General features: G+C 48.5%; 1 protein-coding gene across 1 annotated transcript in view; it reads left to right on the forward strand.

The window, feature by feature from the left end:
* The first annotated feature begins 1,341 nt into the window (after positions 1-1,341).
* The window catches only part of LOC144134781 (ranBP-type and C3HC4-type zinc finger-containing protein 1-like), a 150,637-nt gene continuing 126,306 nt past the window's right edge, over positions 1,342-25,672 (forward strand). Inside the window, exons 1-3 of the mRNA XM_077667613.1 lie at positions 1,342-1,490; positions 3,258-3,491; positions 13,389-13,546. Coding sequence (XP_077523739.1) covers positions 1,434-1,490; positions 3,258-3,491; positions 13,389-13,546 — 449 coding nt within the window. The 5' untranslated portion in view covers positions 1,342-1,433. The remainder of the gene's footprint in view (positions 1,491-3,257; positions 3,492-13,388; positions 13,547-25,672) is intronic.

The raw sequence follows: 25,672 nt of genomic DNA on the forward strand, positions 1-25,672 counted from the left end.
CACACACACACACACACACACACACACACACACACACACACACACACACACACACACACACACACACACACACACACACACACACACACACACACACACACACACACACACACACACACACACACACACACACACACACACACACACACACACACACACACACACACACACACACACACACACACACACACACACACACACACACACACACACACACACACACACACACACACACACACACACACACACACACACACACACACACACACACACACACACACACACACACACACACACACACACACACACACACACACACACACACACACACACACACACACACACACACACACACACACACACACACACACACACACACACACACACACACACACACACACACACACACACACACACACACACACACACACACACACACACACACACACACACACACACACACACACACACACACACACACACACACACACACACACACACACACACACACACACACACACACACACACACACACACACACACACACACACACACACACACACACACACACACACACACACACACACACACACACACACACACACACACACACACACACACACACACACACACACACACACACACACACACACACACACACACACACACACACACACACACACACACACACACACACACACACACACACACACACACACACACACACACACACACACACACACACACACACACACACACACACACACACACACACACACACACACACACACACACACACACACACACACACACACACACACACACACACACACACACACACACACACACACACACACACACACACACACGGATTGGAACGCAAATATAGTGCTTCAATTAAACTTCCAGCAAAGCACTGCGGTTTCTGTCACGCGTGCGCGCGCGCGCACGCACGCACAAAGAAATGCTTCTGTGGAAGGGTTTTATTATCAGCCATCGTTGAAAATATTGTCCCCTTGCTCGAGACCATTTCCCCTGCATGCTGCCCGCTGCGAACCTAGCTAGGTGCCGCGAAAATTGTGGTCGTTTCTAGTGCACCTTTAGCAAGAGTGCCCGTCAATTCTGACACATTTTAAAAACACGGCGCGAAGAAAACCACAGAGCGAACATTCCAGAGCCGCCGTGTTGGCGTGTTTGACTTTCAACTTCTATATATTCAACGCGACGCAAAACGCCTCGGAGCTAAAGCAGAGCGTGTCCCAAGGGCAGGTGGCCTGGATCTAATAGATCACGGCCGCGTGCCAGGCGCGAGTCGTGCCTCCACATCCGTTCGCCGGGCTGTTTCGAAAGGCTCCAAAAGCAGCGCCCCATCCGTGGCACGGTGCCCGCTCGGGAGCGTCGCCGACGACTTCACGCGCGCCACCGACACAGCCATGAGCGTCGCCACTCGAAGCGCCGGGCACCTTCGCCTGGACGGGGATGCTTCGCAGGTTAGTCACCGGCGCTTCGCTTACCTGCATGCGGATTCGAGCTGGCGAACACCGTTCCCGTATAGGTTGCGTCGATAGCCGCGAACAAAAGAAATGAGCTGTCATTACAACGCTCCGCGCTCATACAGCAGCTGCTTAACCTCGAATCAAGGAAGGAAGGGGCTGTTCGGCGTCGGGAGCGTTGGTTCAAGAGGAAGGGGCGGCGCACTTGGCAGCATTTTTCACGACGTTCTAGGTTTTCCGCAGTAATTAGAGGAAACTGGGTGCAGCTAGCAGAAAATGCGCACTAAGACGTTTATTGGTGCATTATCCAAATAAAAAAAAAGCGGCAGAAGGTTTGCAGAGACGATAAATGAGGTTCCAGGCCAAACGTGGCAAAATTTTACCCATGCTGTGCATGTGTGGTTTCACAGCACTAGGGACTCTAAAGTCACAGTGAACTGCCGCCTCTAATTAAATGAGTGCAGCAGATGCAGACCATTGACTTTGAAAGTTGACTGTCACTGATTGGCCGGATGTTGTACCACAATTTCACGCCCCCGTTGATTAATTCTCATTGCGTGGAGTATATATTGTACAGCAATAAAGACATCAGTGCATTTTGCAGCAGGGTGGGAAACATTCTTCTGGCACCGTCTTCCTCCGAGTGAAGACGGTACGCGTAAACTGCATGACATGTACCCGTATTTCAGTAGCCGCAACTTAAAAGAGTTTCTCTCAACGGGCTGCTTGCGAGAAGCCACAGAAGGTGTCACTTTTTCTCCTTCGCTTGTGTGTCCTCAAAACATCCTCCGCTCTTCCTGCGCCTAACGACTTGATGTGAAAGGACGCGAGCAAGGGAGGACGTTGTGCAGGTCTCCCTGGCGTACGTCTTTTCGTGGTGCAACAAATTCAATAGCGAAAACGGCTACCTCCGAATGTGCAGGAAGATATTCGCAGTAACCGGTTGATAAATATACGCTTCACAGCTCGCTCTGCGTAGAAAAATGCATCACGCTAGCTGTTTTCTCTGGCGAAGCGTAAAAAGGGAGATTATCGTGGTTTGCTCTTAGGCGGTGTACGCGTTTCGTTCCGACCTAATGCTACGTTGTTCAATAAATAATGAATTCATTCAGAAAGCTTTGAAAACCAAACGTAAATTTTGAACGATGCGTGCTACATTCAGCCTCCTGTTTCACTCTAACGCACAACGCTAATGTTTCCCTTTTCTGTCACCGGATGAACCGTGAAATGTTTGTGTCGACAGTTTGTGATGACAGATACGAAAGTACTTCAGAAAGACTCCATAATGCATCCATTCACAGCACTCAAACTTATTTTTGTAATCCTCTCTTTCTTTTAAAAAGCTGGACCGCTTCGCGGCTTATAAATACTGAGGTGATCCTCGACGAAAGGCGCTCACGCAGCCCTCTCTCATTTTCGTTTTGGAAGCATATTTGTTCATTCACAATACTCCTAAAGGGCATCGTGAAGGAATATTACTTGGGGACGAGAGGCGAGGGTGCTATGCAGTAAATATACAGACAAATGTATGACTATTAAGTATATGACTGAAGTCTGGTTCAGTTTTGTTCTGCATTCTGACCATTTTGATGACTAGTTTTAAGGGGCCACTCATATCAATGTTCGCACTTTGGCCTCATTAAAATTAACGCACCACTCCACAGCAAAACAACTGCAGCGTGGACTTCCTGCGAACGAGTGTGCCCGTCTAAGTGAGCGGAGCACGTAAATGACTCTCGGTGTGACTGGCATGCCGTCATGCAGAGCACTTTCCCCTCCGAGAAGACGCCTAGGAATGAACGGTTGTCGCCGCTGTACCGCTGCGCCAAGCCGGGCTGCTCAGGGAGCTGGCACTGGGACGGCCCCGCCACCGAGCCCGTGCGCTGCCCGCAGTGCTCGGCGCTCAACTGCCTCGCCTGCCGCGCCATCCACGACGGCCTCTCGTGCGAGCAACACATCGCGCGCCTCGTCAGGGCCATGGACAGCGGCGCCTTGGAGGTGAGGGGCGCGGCATGCTGCACTTCGCACCCTTCATATCGCCGCCAAGGCTTAGCGGCTTTCTTTCCTTCTTTCTTTCTTCATTCCCTTGTCTGTCATCCTTCCCAGCGACGTTTCTACTTTATTTCCTTCTTGCTTCCTGCTTTCTTTCGTTTTCTTCCTCTCCTTCTCTTCTTTTATTCTCTTCTTTTTTTGCTTGCTTACATGCTTTTGCTGTTTCTTAGTTGTTTTCACTCTTTCCTTGTTGCTTCCTTCTGTTAGTCTTGACTTTTTGTTGATCCTAATTCTGTACTTTCCTTCTTGCTCGCATCATCTGTTCTTTGTTTTTTCCTCGCTGTATTTTCTTTGTGTTCTCGGCGCCTGTCGAAGGTGCTTAGCTTGGCACACTTCCAGATTTGTGTTGTCTAAACAATAGCACACTCCGAAGGAGTCGCAGTCGTAAGGCTCTCCTAATTGGGAGCTGCTTCGCGGCAGTGGGCGGGCTTCCTCTGGCACGTGGCTTCTGCCGGGGTGTGCAGTCTTTGTCAAAGGCCTGGAGCTCGGCGTGTTCGCTTCAGGGCCACGCCGTGTGGTTCGTGATCCATCCCCAGCGTCCCGAATTTTGAGAAAGTAAGAGTAACTGCGGTCCACCCCTTTCCGAAGGTGAGGACTTCCAACGCCACAAGAGCCCCAAGGCTTGGAAGCAAACTCCCTGGGCTGTAAACTTTTGGCAAAGACTGTATGTCTGTTCCAAGTAACCTGGAGCTGGACAATACGCAGACCGAAACGGGCCACCTCGGGCTTCTTTCCGAGGTGGTCCGAGGGTGATCTGCAGGGGGAAGTATTTTGTTGTGACTCTTCCTGTGTGTGACGTCAGGGCTGATAGCTGGCAAGGAATGTCATTTGCAGACTTTGGCGCCAAAGGCCGGCGGGGCAAACGAATAGGCGTAGGCGGCAGCTCAGGGCAGACTTTATTTTCAGCGCAGAGTTGCGGTTGGAAGAAGGAAAGAGGATCACTGATGATGATAATGCAGAGCGCGGAGAAAACGAAACTGAAACTTAAGAGCGATACATCGCCACATCCCGCTGGCGGAAAAAAGAAAACAAAAATCATAGGAAGGTTACGAGTGTGTAACACGAATGTTTGAGCATCAGCTGTATGACAGCGAAGAATTTTTCTCGTACGTGTTCTGTTTTGATGGTTCTATTTTTGTAGCCGGGCCGAGGGATGGTTGCACCCATTCTCGTCCGGGGGTGGGTTTCGAACCCACTACCTCTCGCAGCCGAGGTGGACGCTCAAGCCACTATATAGGCCACCCATCACCTCGCCCTTTCACCTTCCTCGCCAATAAAACTGGAGGGAGATTTACTATTACACCTGTCACTTCCCAACTTCTTCCCTCTCCCTCATCTGTCATAAAAGTGGAGCGCGGATTTCTCTTTCTCCCCTACTCTACCTGCCAACCAAGGTAGATGACAGGTGGCGCTGCCGACGGCGGCGCGAAACTGGTGCTGATTCGGAGCGATCTTCAGGAGCAGTTAGACTGTACGGCGAGCTATAGGTCTGGCCGAGAGGTTGAATGAGAGATTTCATGGCTGGGCGGAGATCCAGAGCAGACTGCCTTTATTTTTTCTCAACGGAAACGAACACGAGAGGAGAGGGCAGAAGCGGAGACAGAGCGCAGAGCTGCTAGGTGTTGGGTGATGCCGGCATCGGTGTACGTACCCAGCAATTCTGGACAAAAGTTTTCTTGAGCGGGAAACCTTTTATTAACGCAACTTTGCCATATAATGCAGAATTTCACTATAACAATCAATGTATCAGCAGATAACCCGACGGCAGTCTTGTATTCTTTTTTTCTATTCACGTTTATGCTATCGTCAAAAGCGTTCCCCATTTGTTTTCTACGGCAGTCTTAACTGTTAGATTGCGATTGCTGGAAACACTTTGAAAGAGAGATTTCGCTACATGTCAGAATAATAAAGAATTACCTTTAATATTTCCAAACACTGTCTTACAGTTTTCCAATTTTCAAAATTTTTGGCCGAGAAAGCTGTACTTGACCCGCGCTTTTGCGGCTTTGATGTCCAAGGAGCCTCTAGTGACCTTATCCTCGCGTCCTCTGCAAGATCATATTTTAGAGGCAGTGTCCAGGTGATGTACTTTCACACCTGTTTTCTGCTGCCCAAACTAATCTGGGCACCTTCCAGCAGCGGCCGTCACTTATCAGGAACTCCGGGCTCTCATTTGGGCTACCTTACTTAGGCGGGATACAACAGTGACCAAAACGAGCAGGCACGAGGACGAATCGGGCATTTACAAAATGCGACCCGAAAGCTGGAAAAGAGGAAACCCTCACACATGCCTCTGTGTCTAAGAATATCTAGATCCGTGTGCAGTCAAAGCATCTCAATGGAGCCTACTGATTTCTTTGTCTTTTGTGGACAGCTACCAGGACGGAACAACGGGTATTAATTTTTGGGCATTTGGAGGGGAACAGGGCAAATGTTTACTTTTTATGGGACATGGGGAGACTTATTTGCATAAAACCGGTTGACGACTTATAAATTGTTCGTTGTCAGAGCTTGAACTACAGCCCTGAGCGCTCACACGCAGAGCAGAGAGTCTATGGAAGCGAGCAAAAGTTTCGTTTAGAGCGATCATTACCCAGTCAAGTTTATCTTGCTTCCTTCTTCTGGCTGCTAGCTCACCTATTTCCTCGTTATCGGCCTTGTTTCCGTGCGTGCCCAGCTATTCTGTAATTTGCCCATTGCCTGCCTATTGTTACACCGTGTGACGGCTCTACGCGAGTTAGAGAGAGCATGTCCAAAGAATTATTCTCAACAGAACGGTTACATTTTGCTGAAAAATGCATGGTTCATTACGATGGTTTCAGGCTTCGATTTGCGAGATGCAGCGACTATTCTTTGGCTTATATGTATGCGCGAGTCCTTTCATTACTGATTATATCTGTGAAGCACAGTTCTATTGTTTGCGTAGTTTTAGTTCCAGTTTACTGAGCCGTTCATTTCCCGCCGTCGAAAATCGAGATGCTGCTTTCGCAGCAGGGTTTTCGCAAAAGATTTGAATTATCAGAGCCCTTAGGTGTCTGGCGAAAGAACACTGTGAAATACTGCCCTATGCAGAATTTCTGCTGATGGTTATTTTCTTGAGTGCTCAATGATCAAGCTCACTTTTATTGAATGCCAGTAAAGGAGTAGACGTTAGGTAGCAATAAAAATCAGTAATAATAACCCCTTGCGTTTAGCAGCATATACGTGTGTGAAGGGCAGTCAAGAGTTCTTCGAAACAACGTATGGTGTAGAAAAGCCAAGTTCCACGCCACATATTTATTTCTTCATGTGGGTTTTCTAATGACCGCAGGCATCCACAAGCTGTTTTTGTTAGCTTTTAGTCTATAGCCTATTCTGCACATGTGTGCATCCATCAGAACAAAGCTTTGCATTACGTTAAAGAACCCCAGGTGGTCGAAGTTTCCGGAGCCCTTCACTACGGCGTCTTTCATAACCTGAGTCGCTTTTGGACGTTAAACCCCCATAAACCAAAGCTTTACTTTACATTACAACTTTAGCGGCGTGATAAGAGCGCCGTGTCGCTCGCCTGGCGGCGAGAGGTGAGATCTCCAGGAGCGTGCATATACGTGTTCAGCCTGCCACAAGCTCTTCCCGCGCAGAATTGTTCAATTTTTTGCAATGGCGTTGACTTCCTGGCTTTCGTGCAAGCCTGGAAGTCATTTTACTACATGTTGCGTTCTGGTGGGCCACAGCGGTCCGCGCAATTCACGAAACGGCGGGATGAAACTGCAAACTTTTAGCTCTTCCCAGGCAAGTGATACGAAAAGCAGACGAGCAAAGCGTGGATCGCAGCATTCCGCAGACTCATGTGTTTCCTTCACAGTAATATTGGCTTAATTCGCATCGCATGACAGTGTTAGTAATCGTAAGCATGCCTGTGCAGCTGACACAAATTCTGGCATAGCCCAGGCCGACTCGCTCGCTGAAGGGTTCTGATTTTTTTCGCGAGTGCGAACGCAATGCGTATATTAAATAGAGAGAGAGAGAGAGATAGATAGATAGATAGATAGATAGATAGATAGATAGATAGATAGATAGACAGACAGACAGACAGACAGACAGACAGACAGACAGACAGACAGACAGACAGACAGACAGACAGATAGATAGATAGATAGATAGATAGATAGATAGATAGATAGATAGATAGATAGATAGATAGATAGATAGATAGATAGATAGATAGATAGATAGATAGGTAGGTAGGTAGGTAGGTAGGTAGGTAGGTAGGTAGGTAGGTAGGTAGGTAGGTAGGTAGGTAGGTAGGTAGGTAGATAGATAGATAGATAGATAGATAGATAGATAGATAGATAGATAGATAGATAGATAGATAGATAGATAGATAGATAGATAGATAGATAGATAGATAGATAGATAGATAGATAGATAGATAGATAGATAGATAGATAGATAGATAGATAGATAGATAGATAGATAGATAGATAGATAGATAGATAGATAGATAGATAGATAGATAGATAGATAGATAGATAGATAGATAGATAGATAGATAGATAGATAGATAGATAGATAGATAGATAGATAGATAGATAGATAGATAGATAGATAGATAGATAGATAGATAGATAGATAGATAGATAGATAGATAGATAGTGCGTGAGCGTGCTCGCGCGCGTGTGTGGCGGCAGTTTTCGTTTCGGCTGCAATTATTCCCAGGTCATGATGACGCCCCTAGTGATTGCTGGACTTACCTGTTAAGTGCGGCGTCACCCGACTTATATGTTTCTACTTGTTGGCGGTCATTTTTTAAGGACCACTTATTAATAACGGTTTGGTTTACGGGGGGGGGGGGGCGTTAACGTCCTAAAGTCCCAAAGCGACTCAGGCTATGAGGGACGCCGGAGTGAAGGGCTCCGGAAATTTTGACCACCTGGGATTCTTTAACATGCACTAACATCGTTCAGTGCAAGGGGCTCTAGAATTTCGCTTCCATCGAAATTAAACCTCCGCGGCCGGGATCGAACCCGCGTCTTTCGGGTCAGCAGCCGAGCGCCATAACCACTGAGCCACCACGGCGGCTACGCTTATTAATAATATTAAGTAAACCAGCAATACGTCATCATCTATATATGCTCTGTACAGTTTTATTGAAGCTACATTTTTTTTTGGCTATTACCTCAGTGCGCCCGATGGTTTTAGGCTTTTTATGCTTGTGTATGATTTTTATTCTGCTGTTATGCTTGTATCAGTGTTACAGAACCTTCAATACAATAAAATTTCATCATTTGCGCTTCAAGTGGACGCTTATTGACCTTGGTAATAAGCGCGGTGTCTTTGCTTTAGCACCGAATAAGCTTTTCTTTTGCTTTTCGCGCACTGTGATTTCTTGTTTTGCTATAATTAACGTTGCTAAGCCTTATTGCATTTTAGACAATTATGAAAACCAAGCTGAGATCTTGAACAGACACTGCGAACGGTGCATTGCAGAAAGAACATCGAAAATACGAAGAGAAACGTTCTACTTTCTTTCGATCACCTGCTTGCAAGCTAGCCAGCCAACCCTGCAACAACATTATGAATTTTGCGCAAAAAGGGCGTTTATTGCTCCTCTCGAAGCTCTGCCCTGCCGAAGTTGGGATCCCTATAATGAATGAGTGAGACCACTATAAAACAACTGCTTACGCACCAGAAAGAGAAAGAAAGAAAAATGAATCACATGTCAGCATACGTGTCCGTTCCTTGTTTAAAAGGGTGGACGGCTGATAAGATTACTCCTCAACGCGCGTAATCGACAGCACAAGAATTGTGTGGGAGTTCCACGTATATAAGGTTTACCATGTATATGGTTGCACGTGCAATGCGAATAAATAAAAAATGCTGCACGACGGCTACACGGGCTATTTCCCCTTTGTATTTCTGTATGAGTTGCCGTGAACTCATCGCCAAATTCACAAATGTACAAAGCGGCCCCAGTCAATGCCCCATGGATAGAGAAGGCCTGGTCACTATTTTTGTGACGAAAATGGAGTAGTCGGGGAAAATAGAGCCACGGTTAGGGAACGACCGGCCGCACAGCTTGCCTTGGCTTGCCAGTAGCTGCCGGCTGTGACATTTCGTGCACGTACGCTCTTATTCAGTGCTTTTTTTTTATGCCGGAAAGCCGTGTCCTCTGAAGCTCTTCTTCTCATCGAAAAATAAGTGCCCAGTGCATCTTTAAGGGCTACCTGTTCGGAAGTAATGGCGCGCACTTCACGTCAGCAAGTGATGAAGCCTACTAGGCCTACTGCCTTCCAACCGACGCCAGCGGTGTTGTGTGCGTATTTGTGTGTGTGTGAGTGCATATGGTTATGAAAGCGCAGAGAGGAAGTTGAATATGTGCCGCTGTGCATTACTTCTTTTTGGCGACGACACAAGCACTTCACGTTCCAGGCAAGTACTTTAGAATGGAGGAAAAAGCAGCCCGACTGCACCTCTGTCTTCCCGCCTGCTTGGGCTGTCGGCGGCCGCGCAATTCACAGAATTGTTCGAAGCAAGTTTATCGACAAATCACCAAGGTGTGAATGGTATTACGTGCATTCGCCGTTAATGTAGGTACGTTTTGTGCAGTTCTTGTGGGTTCTAAACTGCCCTGGACTATTTTTCAAGTATGAGACGAGCGTCAACACTCCGCAGTGTTCGTCCGTGCGTATGTTAGGTACTCGCGTTTTGTGTTGCGTTGGGATGCACGAAACTCGTGTGTTTTCTCTCTCCTGTGCGATCGTCGCTCCAATAATAGACACTAACGCAAATTTCCGTGCTTTTTTCGTTTATCGCTCGACTCATGCCAATGTTAAGCAGTGAGAGGTTTGTTTACAACCTGGTTTGGGAGTGCTGCTCTTGGGCATTTTGTTTGCTTGCGCTCTGCCCGTCCTTCACAATGTGCGTGCCTTCAAAAATGTCATGGAAAGTGGCAGTAAGGAAAAGTCTGTTCGTTGTCGATGTATGAATTAGTGCTTCCTTTGAAACAGTGCTTATATATCCTATGCCCGTCCTGAAAAACGCTTCTACCTGCTTACTAATGACGCTTCTACGTGTCACAGAGTGAGTTAGTTGTATAGCCTTTGATTTAAGCGTACTTGTTAAGTTGTGGCTTACCTTCCAAGTGAGTAAGGAATTCGGCAGGAAGTCTAATTCTGTCACGTGCCATGTTGCTGTATTGTTCTTGAAAGAGCAGGCAAGCACGAAGTGATTCTTGAGTCTAACCGCGGAGTTGGTATTAGCCGGAGCTTTTCAGCGCAGATGGTTGGATGGGTTTTTCACGACATAACTTTTTAAGAGACCCGAAGAAGGCACAAGTAGTGAAGTGTGCGTACGCAGGCAAAACGTGAGCACGGAATCTGCACGTTTTCATTGAAAACGGTGGCTTGGAAATACAGAAAAGAAGCAGTGTGAAAGTTACTAACTTTTCTGGTTGTACTTTGTGTCCCTCCACAAAAACGAAGATGTGCACGTTTTTTCAGTGTACGCGACCGGAATCCACAGAATAAGCCGTTGCCCATTGAAATATTCGAGCTTGTGTGGCTTCAAAATCAATAAGCAAGACCAGTGACATCGGTGCACCGCGGTGGAAATGAGTAGAAAACCGAGCACAATGGCTTTACGGCCATCGAGGTAATTTGGTCGGCAAAGTGGAATACAGCAGTGGAATGGCATTTCTGCACTTCTTCAGCTGTCCCGTCTCGTTCGGCATGCCGAGGAGAAATGAGGGCCAGACAGTTGTAGGCGAAAGCGACGGGCGATTCCGAAACCAGTGGCTATGTTCGTGATCCGCATCATGCGATATGGCGGTAAAACTGAGCCCCGAGAAGCGCTTTGCCAGAGGCAACGGCCTGCCTTCTTGTTTCGCATGACACGATGCAAAAAGCGGCTCCAAGTCCGGCTTTCTCGGGCAAAAAGTTTGAAAATTGGAAAATTGTGACACTGTTGGTGGAAATATTGAAGGTAATGGTCCATGATTCAGATATGTAGCAAAATCTCTCTTGTGAAGTGTTTCCAGCTATCGCATCGAACACTGAAGACTGCCATAAAGAACCAATCGGGAACGCTTTTAACGATACGAAAAACTTGAATAGAAAAAAAAATTAAAGACTGCCGTCGGGTGATCTGCGTATATATTGATCGTTATAGTGAAATCTTGCATTATACGTTCATAAATGGTTTCCCGCTCAAAAATGCTTTTGTCCAGAATTGCTGGGTATTGGGCCGTTTTAATCGCGAGGTGCAATGAGCATCCGCGGAAGCCATCGTCTGCAAGTTGGCTGAACCCGCGGCCGCGAAAACCACGCGCGCTCGCCACCACATGCACCGACTACCTCTCTTACGTCAGCCGCGTGGAGAGGAGGATATGATCAGGCCTTCTCTATCTAGGGGGTATTGCCCCAGTCAAGGCGTGGCATGTAAGAGCGCCAAGCTTGTTCAATAAAACTTGTTGCTGGGCGAGTTGGTGAAACATACTTGCATTAACGACGCGTCAATAAGTTTGTTCTCCGAGAGCGCTTTTCTGGAAAGGCTTCTGTAAGAATCACACCGCCTCTTTCGTGCGTGTCTGCTTATCTCTTTTTCTTTTTCTCTTTAGTTTTTTTGTATGCTCATCTTCATTGCCTGTTTGCACCTGTTTGCCCCCCCCCCCCCCCCCTCTCCCTTTCCTTTTTAGCAGGTGATAAATTTTGGTACTCGTTCTTCGTTCTTTCTTCGATTGTAGATATGTAATCAATATCCCCCTTTTTCTTTTTTCTTTTTCTGTCAAGAAGCCCAGAGCCGCCCTAGTGTCATGTGCGCATGCGATGTGTACACGTATATATTTACATCTGTTACGGAAAATAAAGCCAGTTGTTAGTAGCGTTCGTCCTTGTGTATCCCTCCCGTGCTCGTCTCTTCTGCGCTACATCTTTTTCAAGCTTGGCGCACTGCGAAGAGGGAGGCGGCAGCAGACAGCAGTAGCTGCGGTTCGTTTCTCTGCGAACAGCTTATTTGCAGTTTCTCCGCGCTCAATTAGGGATTCCTCTATCTACTCCGGCTCTCCTCTCCTTTGGGGCAAGCGCCATCAGTTATGTCCTAAAAGCAGTGCGTGATTCTCTTCATCATGGCGTCAGGGAGTTCCTTTGTTATAATTTTCTAAATTATTTACGTTTAACTAAAAATTTCACCAATGACTGTCTAATTTAATGACGTCAATGTGTCTCTCCTATTTGAATTTGCAACGCACCCTGGCCAGTCCCCCTAGTGGGTATGGTTTTAGTTTGGTTTTATGGTGTTTAACGTCCCTGAGCGACTCAGACTATGAGGGACGCTGCAGTGGAGGGCTCCGAATTTTAACGTGCACTGACATCGCACAGTACACGGGCTTCTAGAATTTCGCCTCCATCGAAATGCAACCGTCGCGGCCGGTATCCAACCCACGTCTTTCGGGTGGGCGGCCGAGCACCGTAACCACTGAGCCACCGCGGCGGCTGTGCCACTGTGGGTATGTGCCTGTCCACCAGAGGCCAACAGCAGCAGCTGCAACTGAATGTGCGATGCTAAGCTCGTGTGTGCGCAACTTGCACTTGTATGCGGCTCCGATTGCGCACAAGCGTCGCCTTCGAAACCCGGGATCTGCAGCCAGATATCCCCCTTCGGCAGGTGTCCCCCTTCGGTCGTTTAAGACACCCGCGTACACTGGTAGTCCAGTAGCTGGCACTTAGCGTGCTATGGTCGCTGTACTACAGAGTGCACGACGTGTCGGCATCAAGGTTGGGCTCTTCCTGAGTGCAGTGTTTCCTTCTTTTTATCATCCCATTCCTTGCACGTCCTCCTCACGTTCATCCCTTTTCTTCCAAACAGGACTCTAAGGAGAAGAAGAAGCGGCTTCAAGAGCAGCTGGATCTGTACACCAAAGACATTGTCGCAAATTCAGCGCCCTTTACCTGCCCTGTCTGCAAGTCTGACGTCGCAAAAGGAGACGGTGCTTGCTTAAAGAATTGCCACCATACTGTGTGCAGGTCAGTGTCACTCGCTCTCTCTACCTGTCTTCTTGTTCTAGGGAACAAAGTAATAAGAAGAAAAATAGGGACGCCGGAGCGGAATAGCCTTCCGAGGCGCAAGCGTCCTTCTCGCGTGCCGTTCTATAAGCTACACATTGAAAGTGTCTTGAGAAGGCAGCGCGAACCAGGACGACCACGAAAGGGAGACACAAGCGCTTATGTCGCCGTCTTTCTCTTGCGGTTGTCGGGGTTCACGCTTCCTTTTCAATGTGATTAATGTACAACACGCCCAATTCACCATCTTGCTGCATTGAAAGTGCACCAGCTTAGGAGCAGGGCGCATGCGTGCATATCAGTAAGCACCGCGCGTGGGTGTAGGTGACTAAGCGTAGCAGTGTTCTAATTTATTCACCGTAATTTGCAAAAGACGTTCTCAGGTAGTTTGTCTACTATGGGTCAATATCCTGATGGCAGACGTCGGTAGTTTCGTAGCACCGGCGTCGCCGTCTGATAGCCCAGGACCGCTCTTTTGAGCAACGTTATGCTAGCATTCTTGCGGCGTTTGGAGGCCGATCTGGATTCACCAAGCGCACGCTGTAACAGCGATATACCCATAACCGTGCTTAGGAGGCTGCCAGCTCCAGCCGGTCACATATGTGTTTAGGGGAGTCCCCCAAGGCGTTCTTTGCAATTTGTTTCTTGAATGCATGGGCCGATGGAATTAAATGTAGAAAATAATAACCGACTACGCAATATGCCATGCTGCGTAATGCGAGATACCAGAGATTGCTGTTACGCTGTGCCCTCTTGCGTCGCGTCGTTGTTGTGAGGGAAGGTGTAGTGAAGGTGCTCAGCCTAGCCAGGAGGATAGCGCCGTCGGGGGCGTGTTGAAGCCTGTCAGTGTGTAGCAGACCCTTTCGGAGCAGGGGAAGGGAAGCGCTCCCGCCACGGCCAAGGTAGCAGAGATCTTGGATGATCTCTGAATCCCCAGGCATCTTGGGATGATGGAGGGGTACTGGGTTGCTAGCCTTTTAACGCGATAGCGTTAAAGGCCGCGTCCAGAAAATGCGGCGTCGGCGTTGTGAGCGAAAAATTACGAGCATGACTCTGGCAGGTGGTGCCCAGAGAGCAGCCCAGGAGGCAGGTGGGCCACGTAGGTCACGTGACCTTGTGGCGTCATGGCAACCTGGCCACCGGATAGTAAGAAAACTGCCCACCATGGCAGGTGGCAGTTCAATTAATGATTGCTCGTTCGGGATGATCAACCTGGGGCGCACAAGACCCACCGTCGGAAGCACCTGCAATCGCAGGGCACTGGCGCATCTCTTAACCACTGCATCACTGCGTCAGGAGGGGTATGATGACTCCCAGGGATCTATGAGTGTGAAGTGCAGAATGAGATTCTGTATATATGGGAATTAACCCACTAAGCTATGGCATCATACCTTTAAGGCACAGCTTAAATGTCCCCTCCCATTTTTTGTTGTTTTTTTTTTCATCCAGGAGGGGCGAAGGGAGACCAGAAGAATGGCATAGAGATACTATACAAGGTGTTTCACCTAATACTTAACACAGTTTTTTTTTAAAAAACGGGCTTATTGAGTTAGACGAGCGCCTTTTTCGGCATAGCATTGACAGCGGTGTAGTACATCACGGCGACGGAAAAGGTGTGCGGTTCCCCGCCCTTCGTGTTCGCCTCGTGTATTTGCAGACTGCAGAAGCTACGTCTTCCCCGGGAGCCTTCACCCTATAGTCGGATAGAACATAAGTCTATAGTGAAGCTGCGCCAACATTCAGGACCGCCTCACAGAGAAGCTAATAATTAATTATAAGCTCTAGAATCTTGATACATGGCTCGTCTATTGTAGTCAAACATTAAAAAGTTGAGTTGGTTTAATATTACGATTAGGCAGCGGAGTAATACAGTACGCCGCGGACCGTGGTCTAGTGTTAACAACTGCTATTTTTTAAAGTTGTATCCTACCATAGAAACTGGCGATCTAAAGCGGGTATTCATAACGGGCGTCAGCCCGGAGTACGGTTTGGGTCATCAACCTCGCCCTCAGACAGTGCGTCTTTGCCACCCTCGCCCTCACGTCATGTCTTTCCTCCCTCGCCCTCACCTCACCATGCCTTTCCTCCCTCACCCTCGTCCTCACGAATTTTCATGCGTCCATACTCCCTCATCTTCACCTCACTGAGTGAAATCCTCAGGAGGTGAAATCCTCATAGAACCGAGTGAAATCCTCACAGCACAGCACTGACACCAGCTGCTTGCCTTCTTGGAACGTCACCGCTTTTGGCAGCCGCATATGATAGATCTCATCTCCATCTCGCTCGCAAAAGCCGAAGAAAGCAACGTGCGGTTCTGCTGGAAATCTGTTTGCTCCAGGAATTATCAGGCAGCTGAGGATTTTGGCAAATGCGCTCTATATCTGTCTCGGTCTTGTCCTGTCCTGGTGACTATCCCAATGAGAAGTTGGCTACATCGTGTAGGTCCGGTGACTGCGCCGACTGCGCGTCGTTGGCCGTGCTTATCCTCTTCCGTTTTAAAGGCTGTGTGCCTACCGTTTGGTAGGCGCTTTGTTGGTGAACTATTCGGGGGCATCAGGAAAGACAGTAGGAATGGCGCCGACAGTTAGCTACGGCCGATCACGTGGAATTTCGACTTCTTCCCCATTTATCCCATACCGCAAGGTCCTTTCGATGTACTTCGATTCGAAGTGGCGTTCGCAAACGACACACTCTGTTGTCAGCTCCTTGTCAGCATGTTTGATATTTTGCGACCACAGTTCGCGTCGAGTTGCGTCTTTAGGCGGGCTGAAAATGGAGGCCTTGGCTTTGCACGTTCTGTACCCGCTTCTGCACCTGGGTACAAGACATGTTCGTGCTTTCGACGCCATGAGTGCACGCAGCGTTATATACTACACAACACAGGAACAGCACAAACAATTCAGGGGGGCACTGAAGTTACGTCAAGACGAAAGCCTTTGTGTCGTCCTGTTGAGCCCTATAGCTCAACACGATCGCCTCATGCTTCTCTAATTAGTTTCGGTTTCAAGTTATGACATAATGCACCTTCGTTATATCTGATGTGTTCGCTATATCTGGTTTCAAGCTACGACATATTTCTAAAACACCCTCGTTTCGTCGGACTAGGTGGCCGAGTGGTTAAGGCGATGGAGCAGGCATGCGCTGCGTGTGCCTACAGCATAACGCGGACGCTCGTACTACCTCTGCGAATGGGCAGGCAGACTGCGTCGTGAAAGCATTACGCGAGCTTCCTCCTCTCTCTATTCTTGGCGTTGCGGCGCTGAGATCAGCACTGGAAATTCCATTGCAGGCTGCCTACAACTGCTTGGGAGACACTGAGCATAGTTATTTAAGCAATGCAATCATGGGCTCGGTCCTTGCCCCTTACAAGGTACAAAGTAGGCGTACCAAACTAAGGAACGCGACCAGAGGACAAAATATGGCCGTTTACGGTGCCTTCTCGTGCCGTCAAACCCGGAAGGGATGGCAGCAGAAGGTAGAGTCCTGCGCTGAAAGGATAGGCACGCACTCCGCTGAGCGCACGTTGCTCAAATACATATAGGGGATTCTACAATGCGGGACACAGGAGCAAGAGCAGGTACTGCAAACACATTTATGCGAAAATAGCGCACCGGAGATAAGTACAAAAAAGAAAACGTGGGATAAATGTTGATGGTTCGGTCGCACGTAATATTAAAAAAAATTATATGTAAACTGTCACTAAATAGAAAAGAACATCACGCACGGGCAAAAGTTCTTCCCGTCGGATTATCACTGCTCAGGGAAAGATGACCAGTCATGCGGGAATGTGGTCCCAGGTGTGCTAGCGTGTCCCAGGAGGAAACCATGCAACCGTCGCAGAACGGGGATGGTCCCTGCGACGGTAACAGGCGCGGGAAGTCATGTTCATCGCAACGGTTCACAGGTCCGGTCGGTGCGGTGCCGCGGGTGAGGCTCCCACACCCATGATTCGGAGACGCCCGTTGCCTTCTCTGTAAGACATAGCTGGAGACACACCTTGGCTGTTGAAGGCCACGTCATCATTGGTGCTGGCAGAACGGATTCATGGGCAGGTTGGTTCCCGGAAGCAGGCATCTTGCAACGGTGACAAGGCGCAAGCGTGAAGGTGGCAAGGGCACCAAAACCCGCTACTTGCAGCTGACACAGCCGGAACAGCTGAAACGGAACAGAGCTGGGCGCTGTTGTCTTTGGCTTAGAAAGTAACATGACCAAAGGGGACTGTCGGAGGTGGGTGTTTCGGCTTAGCTTCCGTTTTCTCTTCTTGCGCTTCGTCCACGTCCCTCGTGAACCGATTCACTTCTTCTGTTTCACTGGCCTTTAGCTGCGAGCTCGTGTTGCATCGTCTATTCTTCCTCGTCGCCGCACGTTGAAGCGATTAGAATTAAGACCTCTTCTTATTTTAACTGTTTTTGGAGGACTTGGCATTATAATTCAAAGTAAGTGAACGCGTAGGCAGCATTCCGAGAGCTAGAAAACGCTGTCATTTTTTTTGTGTGTGTGGTTGAGCTACTGTTGAACCTGGTTAGAGAGCGAAAGCTGCGGTATATCGGGAAACTGCATGCGGCTTAGCGTCTGCACGTTGAGTGCTTTCCGGACAACTGAGAGCACCGGAGCTCGTCGAAGCGCCTGCGTTTTCATTGCCGTCAATACCATCCGCCATACAGAACTCTAAGATACATTTCCTAGACCCCTGTGGATGGATGGATGGAAGGTAGGAGCGTCCCCTTTGAAACGGGATGACTGCAGTTGCGACCATGCTCAGCTTTTTCCACCTCTATTTCTGTTTAACTGTGTTGTAAGTTATTAATGTCCGCAATTTTCTTTATATACGTCTACCTACACATTTAACCCTATGTCATCTCTCTGCTTTTGAGCCACCAATCTTGCAGTCGCTTTTTGCTAATTTCTACCGCAGATTTATTTGCGTGACCATTGTTATCTCTAAGCCCTAGGACCCCAGGAAGAGTAACTGTGCCTGCATCGACATCCGGATGGATACCGTCACATTTTAGTATAAGGTGTTCTATTGCTTCTACAGATTTACCACACACAGCACATTTGTCATCTTCTTCGTTAAATTTGTTTTTGTAGCTGCCTGTTCTAAGACACCCTGAAATAGCTTCAAAGAGTATCTAGGGCACTGCCTCTTGAGTTATCATAAAACGCTTCCTTCCTGATCTGCCTTTTCCAGTATCGATATAGTTCTACACCATGGTTCTTTTCCATTGAATCTATCCAATTTTTACGTTCCGCTTTTTTAACTTCTCGTTTAATGCTCTTTCTTTCTCCGTCCTCGCGTCTGGCATGCTTACTGGTTAGCTGTCTAGTTATTTTCCGCCAGTGTGTGTCGACACTTTCTATATAGGTATTTAATACCTTAGCTGCCCACCTGTTATCGTCCAATTTCCTCAAGCGTTCTTAATATAGTATTTTATTCTGAGCTTCCCGTGCTTCGAACGATGCCCGGCTCATATCCCCCTGTACTGCCGTCTAGTGCATTCACTAGACGCGTGCCATCTGCGGGGCCATCGCCGTACATTGCGTGTTGGGGTTTCAGTGGGCGCCGCGTGATGGTGGTACGACTGCACGCCATGCACGAAAGGAATTCACCGGCAACGTACTTCGCTACTCGCTTAATTGGGATACCTGTAATTTTCATTCTCATAATCAAATTGTTCACGCACGCCTCAGTAGATATCTCGAAGATAAGCCTTTCAGACGTCTGCATTCACGAGATACCATAGAGTTTCTTACTATTACAAGGACTATGCTATTACCTAGAGCCATTCTTTTATGGTCATGAAACTTTGTAACGCAATGGAGAGCTTCATATATTGACCGCGCTTTCCACGAGATGGCGCTAAGAGCCCTGTGGAGGTAGCGTTCATGTATATGCTCCCTAAGGGATGCTCCCTGCTGGAGCACATACAGGAACACTATGTGGCGGAAACGACGCAAGCAAATGAGTGTCTGTATGGTCGCGAGACTACAGGCGCTACAGACGGAATGGAACGACGGTGGTGTGGCAGCAGCTATTTTGTCTTCGTTCGCAAACAAGTACAGTGCACGTGACGCGCAAGCCTGCGAAGCCGAATATTTGCTGCGTGACTGGTTGCCGCTACGGCTACGAACGTACGCAGGAAAAGGCCTCGCTGTTCTGTGTGCTCTGAGAGACGCCGAGCAGCGTAAAATATGGAAGCGGGAGATACCCCAACAGGAAAGCGGTGCATTTACCTTCGTATCCAAGCATGTCCGTGTCTGCAAGAGGTGTTCGGCCCCACGGCTTTAATTCGGCCTGATGAGTGTGTGATCAAGAGAGAAGCAGTGTCGCTGCAACGCGAGAAGCTGAAACTCAGTCCCGGCGCCGCCCCGCGGATATTCGAAGGCCTACCAGTGTACTTAAGCAAGAATTTGTGACGGTGTCGCATTTTAGACAGTTGCACTCTTCAATGTGCTTATGGCTTTCAGTGCGAAAACACTACTTCACGGGATCAAACCCAACCAAGAATCCTGTGGCATCCCGGACATTGATGGTGCATAAAAAATAAATAATGCCATGGTTGGGTTTTGCGGCGCAAACAGATCAGCTTCGCTGGCCACTACACAAGAGCATTATACGCTATCGTCACAGCCGATTACGCCTCGTGTCGAAGTGCAACACACTGTTGAGTTGCGCATTACCCGTCGTCTTCTCTAACTTCCATCTGCGGAACGAACAGATCAGATCAGCTTAACCTGAGCCAAATACAGACGCCGGACGTTACGACGACCCAGCACATACAACCTTTGTCCGTAAAGTTCCGAGACTGAGTCCATTAAAAAGATGCATTTAACATTGAAATCATTTGTGCAGCACCCCTTCGAAATAGTCTCCCTTGCAGTCTATACACAGCTTCCAACGCTTCCTGATGTCTTGCAAACAGTTGGAAAACGCTTCTTTTGGCAGGGCTGTCAGCTCCTTTGTCGTGGCATCTTGAATGGCCTCCGCGCTCCCCATCCAGCGACTTTTCAGGGCTCTCTTCACACGAGGAAACAGGGAAAAAAAACCGCCACCGCCTGGAAGACGTTGAAGTAACGAGCGTTAGCTGTTTGGTTTACTAGAAGAAAGCTAAGAACGCGCTCGTTGTTAAGTTACACCCCCTCAAGATACGTCCCAAACGAAATTTGCTTCATTTTGGGTGCAAGGTGGGCCTAGAATTCGGCTTGCGGTGCGATATGGGAACGCTTACATTAGTAATTGCAGTATGCAGTGTTTACCTATTATTTAATTGTGGTTTTATTTCTATACCATAACCCATAGGGTTTTGTTTGCCTACCAAATTCGGTACACTACTGTACCGGGATGGGTGCCCTTTGTTGTCGGGGTATATTAGCGGAACGAATGTACACACATATAGCGGTCCCGTAACGGGACAGTTTTCCTCCCGTTATAGGATATTTTTGGGGGAAGGGATGGGCGGGCACAACCAATTTTAATGGCCGCCATCTTCGATTCGAGAAACCGAAACTGCCGCCATTTCGTTCACTGACCTCATACACACATAGTTCCACCTCTATATGCCATAATGGATCATAACGCCATCATTGGCACGCGACAGGTGGTTGTTTCTACAATGCTATTACAGATGCTGCTACGAGTCTCAATGCGAGATGTGCTGTTTTCTAGTTACTGCCAAAGATGGCGCTGTGATCTCAGGGTGGCAGCAGACCCCACGAAATCTCGAAACATGATGAGTACTTGCTGCCACAGATGGCGCTATGATCTCAAGGTGGTAGCAGAGCCCAAGAAATCTCGAAACGTGATGAGTAAGAGCTAACGCTCTTAAAAAATCACATGGGGAGAGGTCAGGCGAGTATGGTCGATGGGGAAGTAGAGTAATGCTGTGCTTGGCGAGAAATTTTGTCCCGCTCAGAGCAGTGTGCGGCCTTGTGTTATCGTGGAAAAGGCTCCATTGTTCAGATGCCCATAAGACAGGGCGACGGCGTCGCAGTGCATCAGGCATGTGATTGAGCACGCGGATATAAGACTCCTGATGCACCCTCTGCCCTTGTGGGACGAACTCGTGCTGTGTGACACCTCTCGCATTGAAAAAAAAAACTATCAGCATCGTCTTTGTTTTGGTCGTCTGTCGCCGCACCTTTCTTGACGCCGGAGAGCAAATCGGCGCTCACTGGTGCCCGCGTGTCCTTCTGGTCCTGTGTGAGGGAGTGCGGCACAAGTCTGGCTTTCAGCTTTCGTTTGCCGAAGTTCTCGCGCAAAATTTGGTGGCATGTTGTCTTACTAATGTCGAGAGCATTTGATAGCATGCGGACTGTAATAGTGTTGTCTTGCTGTACGATGTCCCTGATCCGAGCCACGTTGTTTTCATTCTGTGAGGTTGAAGGGCGCCCCTGCCTTGTGTCGTTTTCCACCGACGTTCTTCTCGAAACAAACCTCTTGTGCCACTCGAAAACTCGCACCCGCGATATGTCTCGTCGCCGTAAGCGTCACAAAGGAGCTCATACGTCTGTGTGACTGTCTTGCAAAGCTTCACACAGAATTTTATATTTACACGCTGTTCGAGGCGGGCGTCCATCTCTCCACATTCACTCACAGTCGAATGTGCAGACGACTAGAGACAACGTATTTTTCTACACGCAGTGCCATCTAGCGGCTACCACAGCAATTAACACAAATAGCTCAGGTTAGCCCGAAAAGATGGCGCTACACATACGCACTAACATTTGTCTTAGGGAATCATTTCTAGAGAAGAAAATAAATCAGTCTCGAAACTTTACGGACAAAGGTTGTATCAAGACCGTGAGCCAACCAGGCTAAACACATGCTTTCACACGTCTACTCGGTTTAGTTACGTTAAATCCCTACCGCTCTTTATTTTGTACCTGTTGCTCCATGCTTCCTATCATTGCTCATTTTTTGTTTATTGCATGGCCGCCTACAGCTTGTCTCTTATTTTGGTAGCTCAAAGCTAGCACATGGAGCACTGAACACAAAATATTCAAGATTTCCTTGCACTCGCTAGAGCCTCCGACATCACAGCGTGACAAATTGTAAATAATTCGCTTATATAGCAGCAGTCTTCAGCAGCTGGCTTTGCCACTTCCGAAAGTGTCAGCAGAAAAAAAAAATCGAGATAGCACTGTCAAACTGCCTCTGCATCCATCACGTGGTCGTTTCTGTAGTGCGCACTCCTGTTCGTGAAATTCCGCCATAACCTCTTGTTTTCAGCTTTAGTGAGATTGCAGTATTCCTCACAACGTAAGCGGCAGCCGTAAGCAGTCTCATGCACTTCGATGAAAACAAGGACGCGGCGACACAGCCGCAACTCCAGACAAATATAAATATGGTTTGGTTTGGGGGTGGGGGGGGGGGGGGGGGTTAATGTCCCAAAGCGACACAGGCTATTCTTTAACGCGCACAGACATCGCACAGTACACGGTCATCCAAAATTTCGCCTCCATCGAATTTCAACCACCGCGGCCGGGATTAGAACCCGCGTCTTTCGGGTCAGCCGAGCGCCATAACCACTGAGCGCACACATAAGTATGTAATTGACCGCTGCGCTAGACCTTCCAGAGTAACATTGCAGGCAACTTGCAGTGAAAATGAATGTGCACGCTGCGCTCATGTTCAAATATCGATTTTATAAAAAGCAACGAGAGAAAGTAAGCGCATACCTGAATAAAGATGTAGCGCAAAAGAGACGAGCACGGGAGGGAAACACGACAAAGACGCTCCCTCCCGTGCTCGTCTCCTTTGCGCTACATCTTTATTCAAGTAGCCACCGCGGTGGCTGAGTGGTTATGGCGCTCGGCTGCTGGCCCGAAAGACTTGGGTTCGACCCCGGTCGCGGCGGTCGAATTTCGATGCAGGCGAAATTCTAGAGGCCCGTGTACTGTGCGATGTCAGCGCACGTTAAAGAACCCCAGGTGGTTGAAATTTCCGGAACCCTTCACTACGGCGTCCCTCATAGCCTGAGTCGCTTTGGGACGTTGAACCCCCATAAACTTAAACTTAAACTTTATTCAAGTATGTGTCACCAACTAGCAGCAACAAGTTTTATTCAAAGTAAGCGCGTTAATTCTTTCTCAGAAAACAGCCGCTAGCAAGGTTTACTAGTGGCCGCCGTCGATCGCACAGGATTTTTAGTGTCTCGATGTTGCAGCCAAGCTTTCAGGTGACCCCAGTAAAGTAGCGTCCATGCTAAGCCCAATTACCAGTCCGCAGAAAGCAGAGTCAAGGAGTTCACCCAGACAACGTGCGGTACAGTTGCCTAGGGCGCAGAACAAAGGGCAAATGGATGCCTGACAGAGAGTCTGCGCCCATGTTGCTCCCATTCGAGAGAACAAGAAATTCAGCGCACAAATACCAAGCGGATGTGAGCATGTTGGGCGGAGAACAGCCGCTGCTAACAGGGCTCGCGCAGTCATTCGTGCTCCTCTCTGAGAGCTGCGCCACTAGCGGCGCTTGCTGTCCTTATATAAAACTCTGGCCGGAGTTTAGTTACCAGAAAACAACAACAACAAAAACATTGGACTATGCTAGAGGTAAAGCTGGCATGGAGCTTCCTCAACACCACTTCAGCCACCATGGGCGCCCTTAGCATCTAGGGCCAATGCGCTACCGACTGCAGAACCCCAACTTTTGGCCAAAAAAATAATGCAAAAATAAACCTTGTTCGATAATCAATAATGCTCTAAAATTCAAAATCCTGTCCATAAATTGCAACAAAAGAGCAGGGAAGCATTTAAACGCAAAATTTGCCCAAAATAGGAGATGGCTTGCTCTCCTAATGGCCACGAATTGTACAGTACAGAAACTAATATTTCGTGCTTAACAGACGCACTTTAAATTAAAAAAAATGTTTAAAAAATGTTGTCTTATGCACTTTAAGAGGTTTCTTAATCGGAAAACAAACTTTTTAGTGGCGTCGTGTGCTGTTGCGTCATCGCTAATATGACTTTTGCGCACTACGTTCGCGCAAAAGTCGTCTGCGCGCGTGGCGCGCCATGGGCGGAATGGGACATCTGAGTGACGCCACTCTGTGTTCCCGAAAAAAAAAGAATCCGACTGTCTCACACCAGGTAGCTCACCGGCCAATGATGCTGTGAGGGTCGATGGTGGCCGAAGTGCAGCGCCGCCAGCTTTACCTCAAGGTAATAGCAAGAAACTGTATGTTATATGCAACTTCATTCTCATATCGGATTAGAGCAGTCGTGGCGGAGTGCAAGACGGAGTCTTGCATGACGGAGGCTCGGGCTCGATTCCCACTTACAGCGCAGTTTGCTTTTGTTAATTATTGGAGGCCGCTTCGAAGTCATGTCTGCGCCATTCAAGGTCATTCGTGTAGACATAGCGAAATCGGCGCCGCAATGGTAGTGAAGCTTCTGCTTTGAAAGTTCCAATTTCATGCATTAGACAGCGAGCGCAATGATGCGTTATGGCATGCCTTCAATCGAGCATTCGGGTGCGCCTTGTACTGGTGGTTTGGCGACCCACAGCAAATGGGGCCGCTCCGTCATCATCGGTGTCTTCACCATCTTCTCGAGCGACAAGGTGCACACCCTTGAACGGCGCCTTCACGTGATCGCATTCGTCTCGTGCTCGTGTCATTCGCCGTTCGATTCAGGCGTTTCAGAGTGCAGCTCAAAAAGCCGCACACCTCGGCGCCTCATTCCCCGAGTTTCTCAGCCTACGGGACACGACATGAACAGCGAGGACCGTGCGAACGTTAATAGTGATGGCGAACAATCAAGCAAGGTGGGCGTTTGAGCGCCACGGCCCCAAGAAAAAGGACCGCCTGCATCGACGCTGTACCCCCCCCCCCCCCTCCTTCTTTGTGCGCATCTTCTAGGCCGGAAGGATGTCCTGTGCCACCTAATCGGGGGGTTCGCCATACTTGAAAGCCGCCAGCCGTTCCCCGAGATCAATCCCGAAACGAATGATATCTGTCCGCCTTCAAAGGTGTTGGAAACATCGCCTCCATCGGTACAAGATTCAAGTGTGGGACGGCCGGCGGCTGCCGACTCTGCTGCTGATCTTATCCCGCACCCGGAGAAAACACCAGATGCGAGCTCTGGTCAAGCTCT

This window comes from Amblyomma americanum, chromosome 1, assembly GCF_052857255.1.
Source record: "Amblyomma americanum isolate KBUSLIRL-KWMA chromosome 1, ASM5285725v1, whole genome shotgun sequence".
NCBI lineage: Eukaryota > Metazoa > Arthropoda > Arachnida > Ixodida > Ixodidae > Amblyomma > Amblyomma americanum.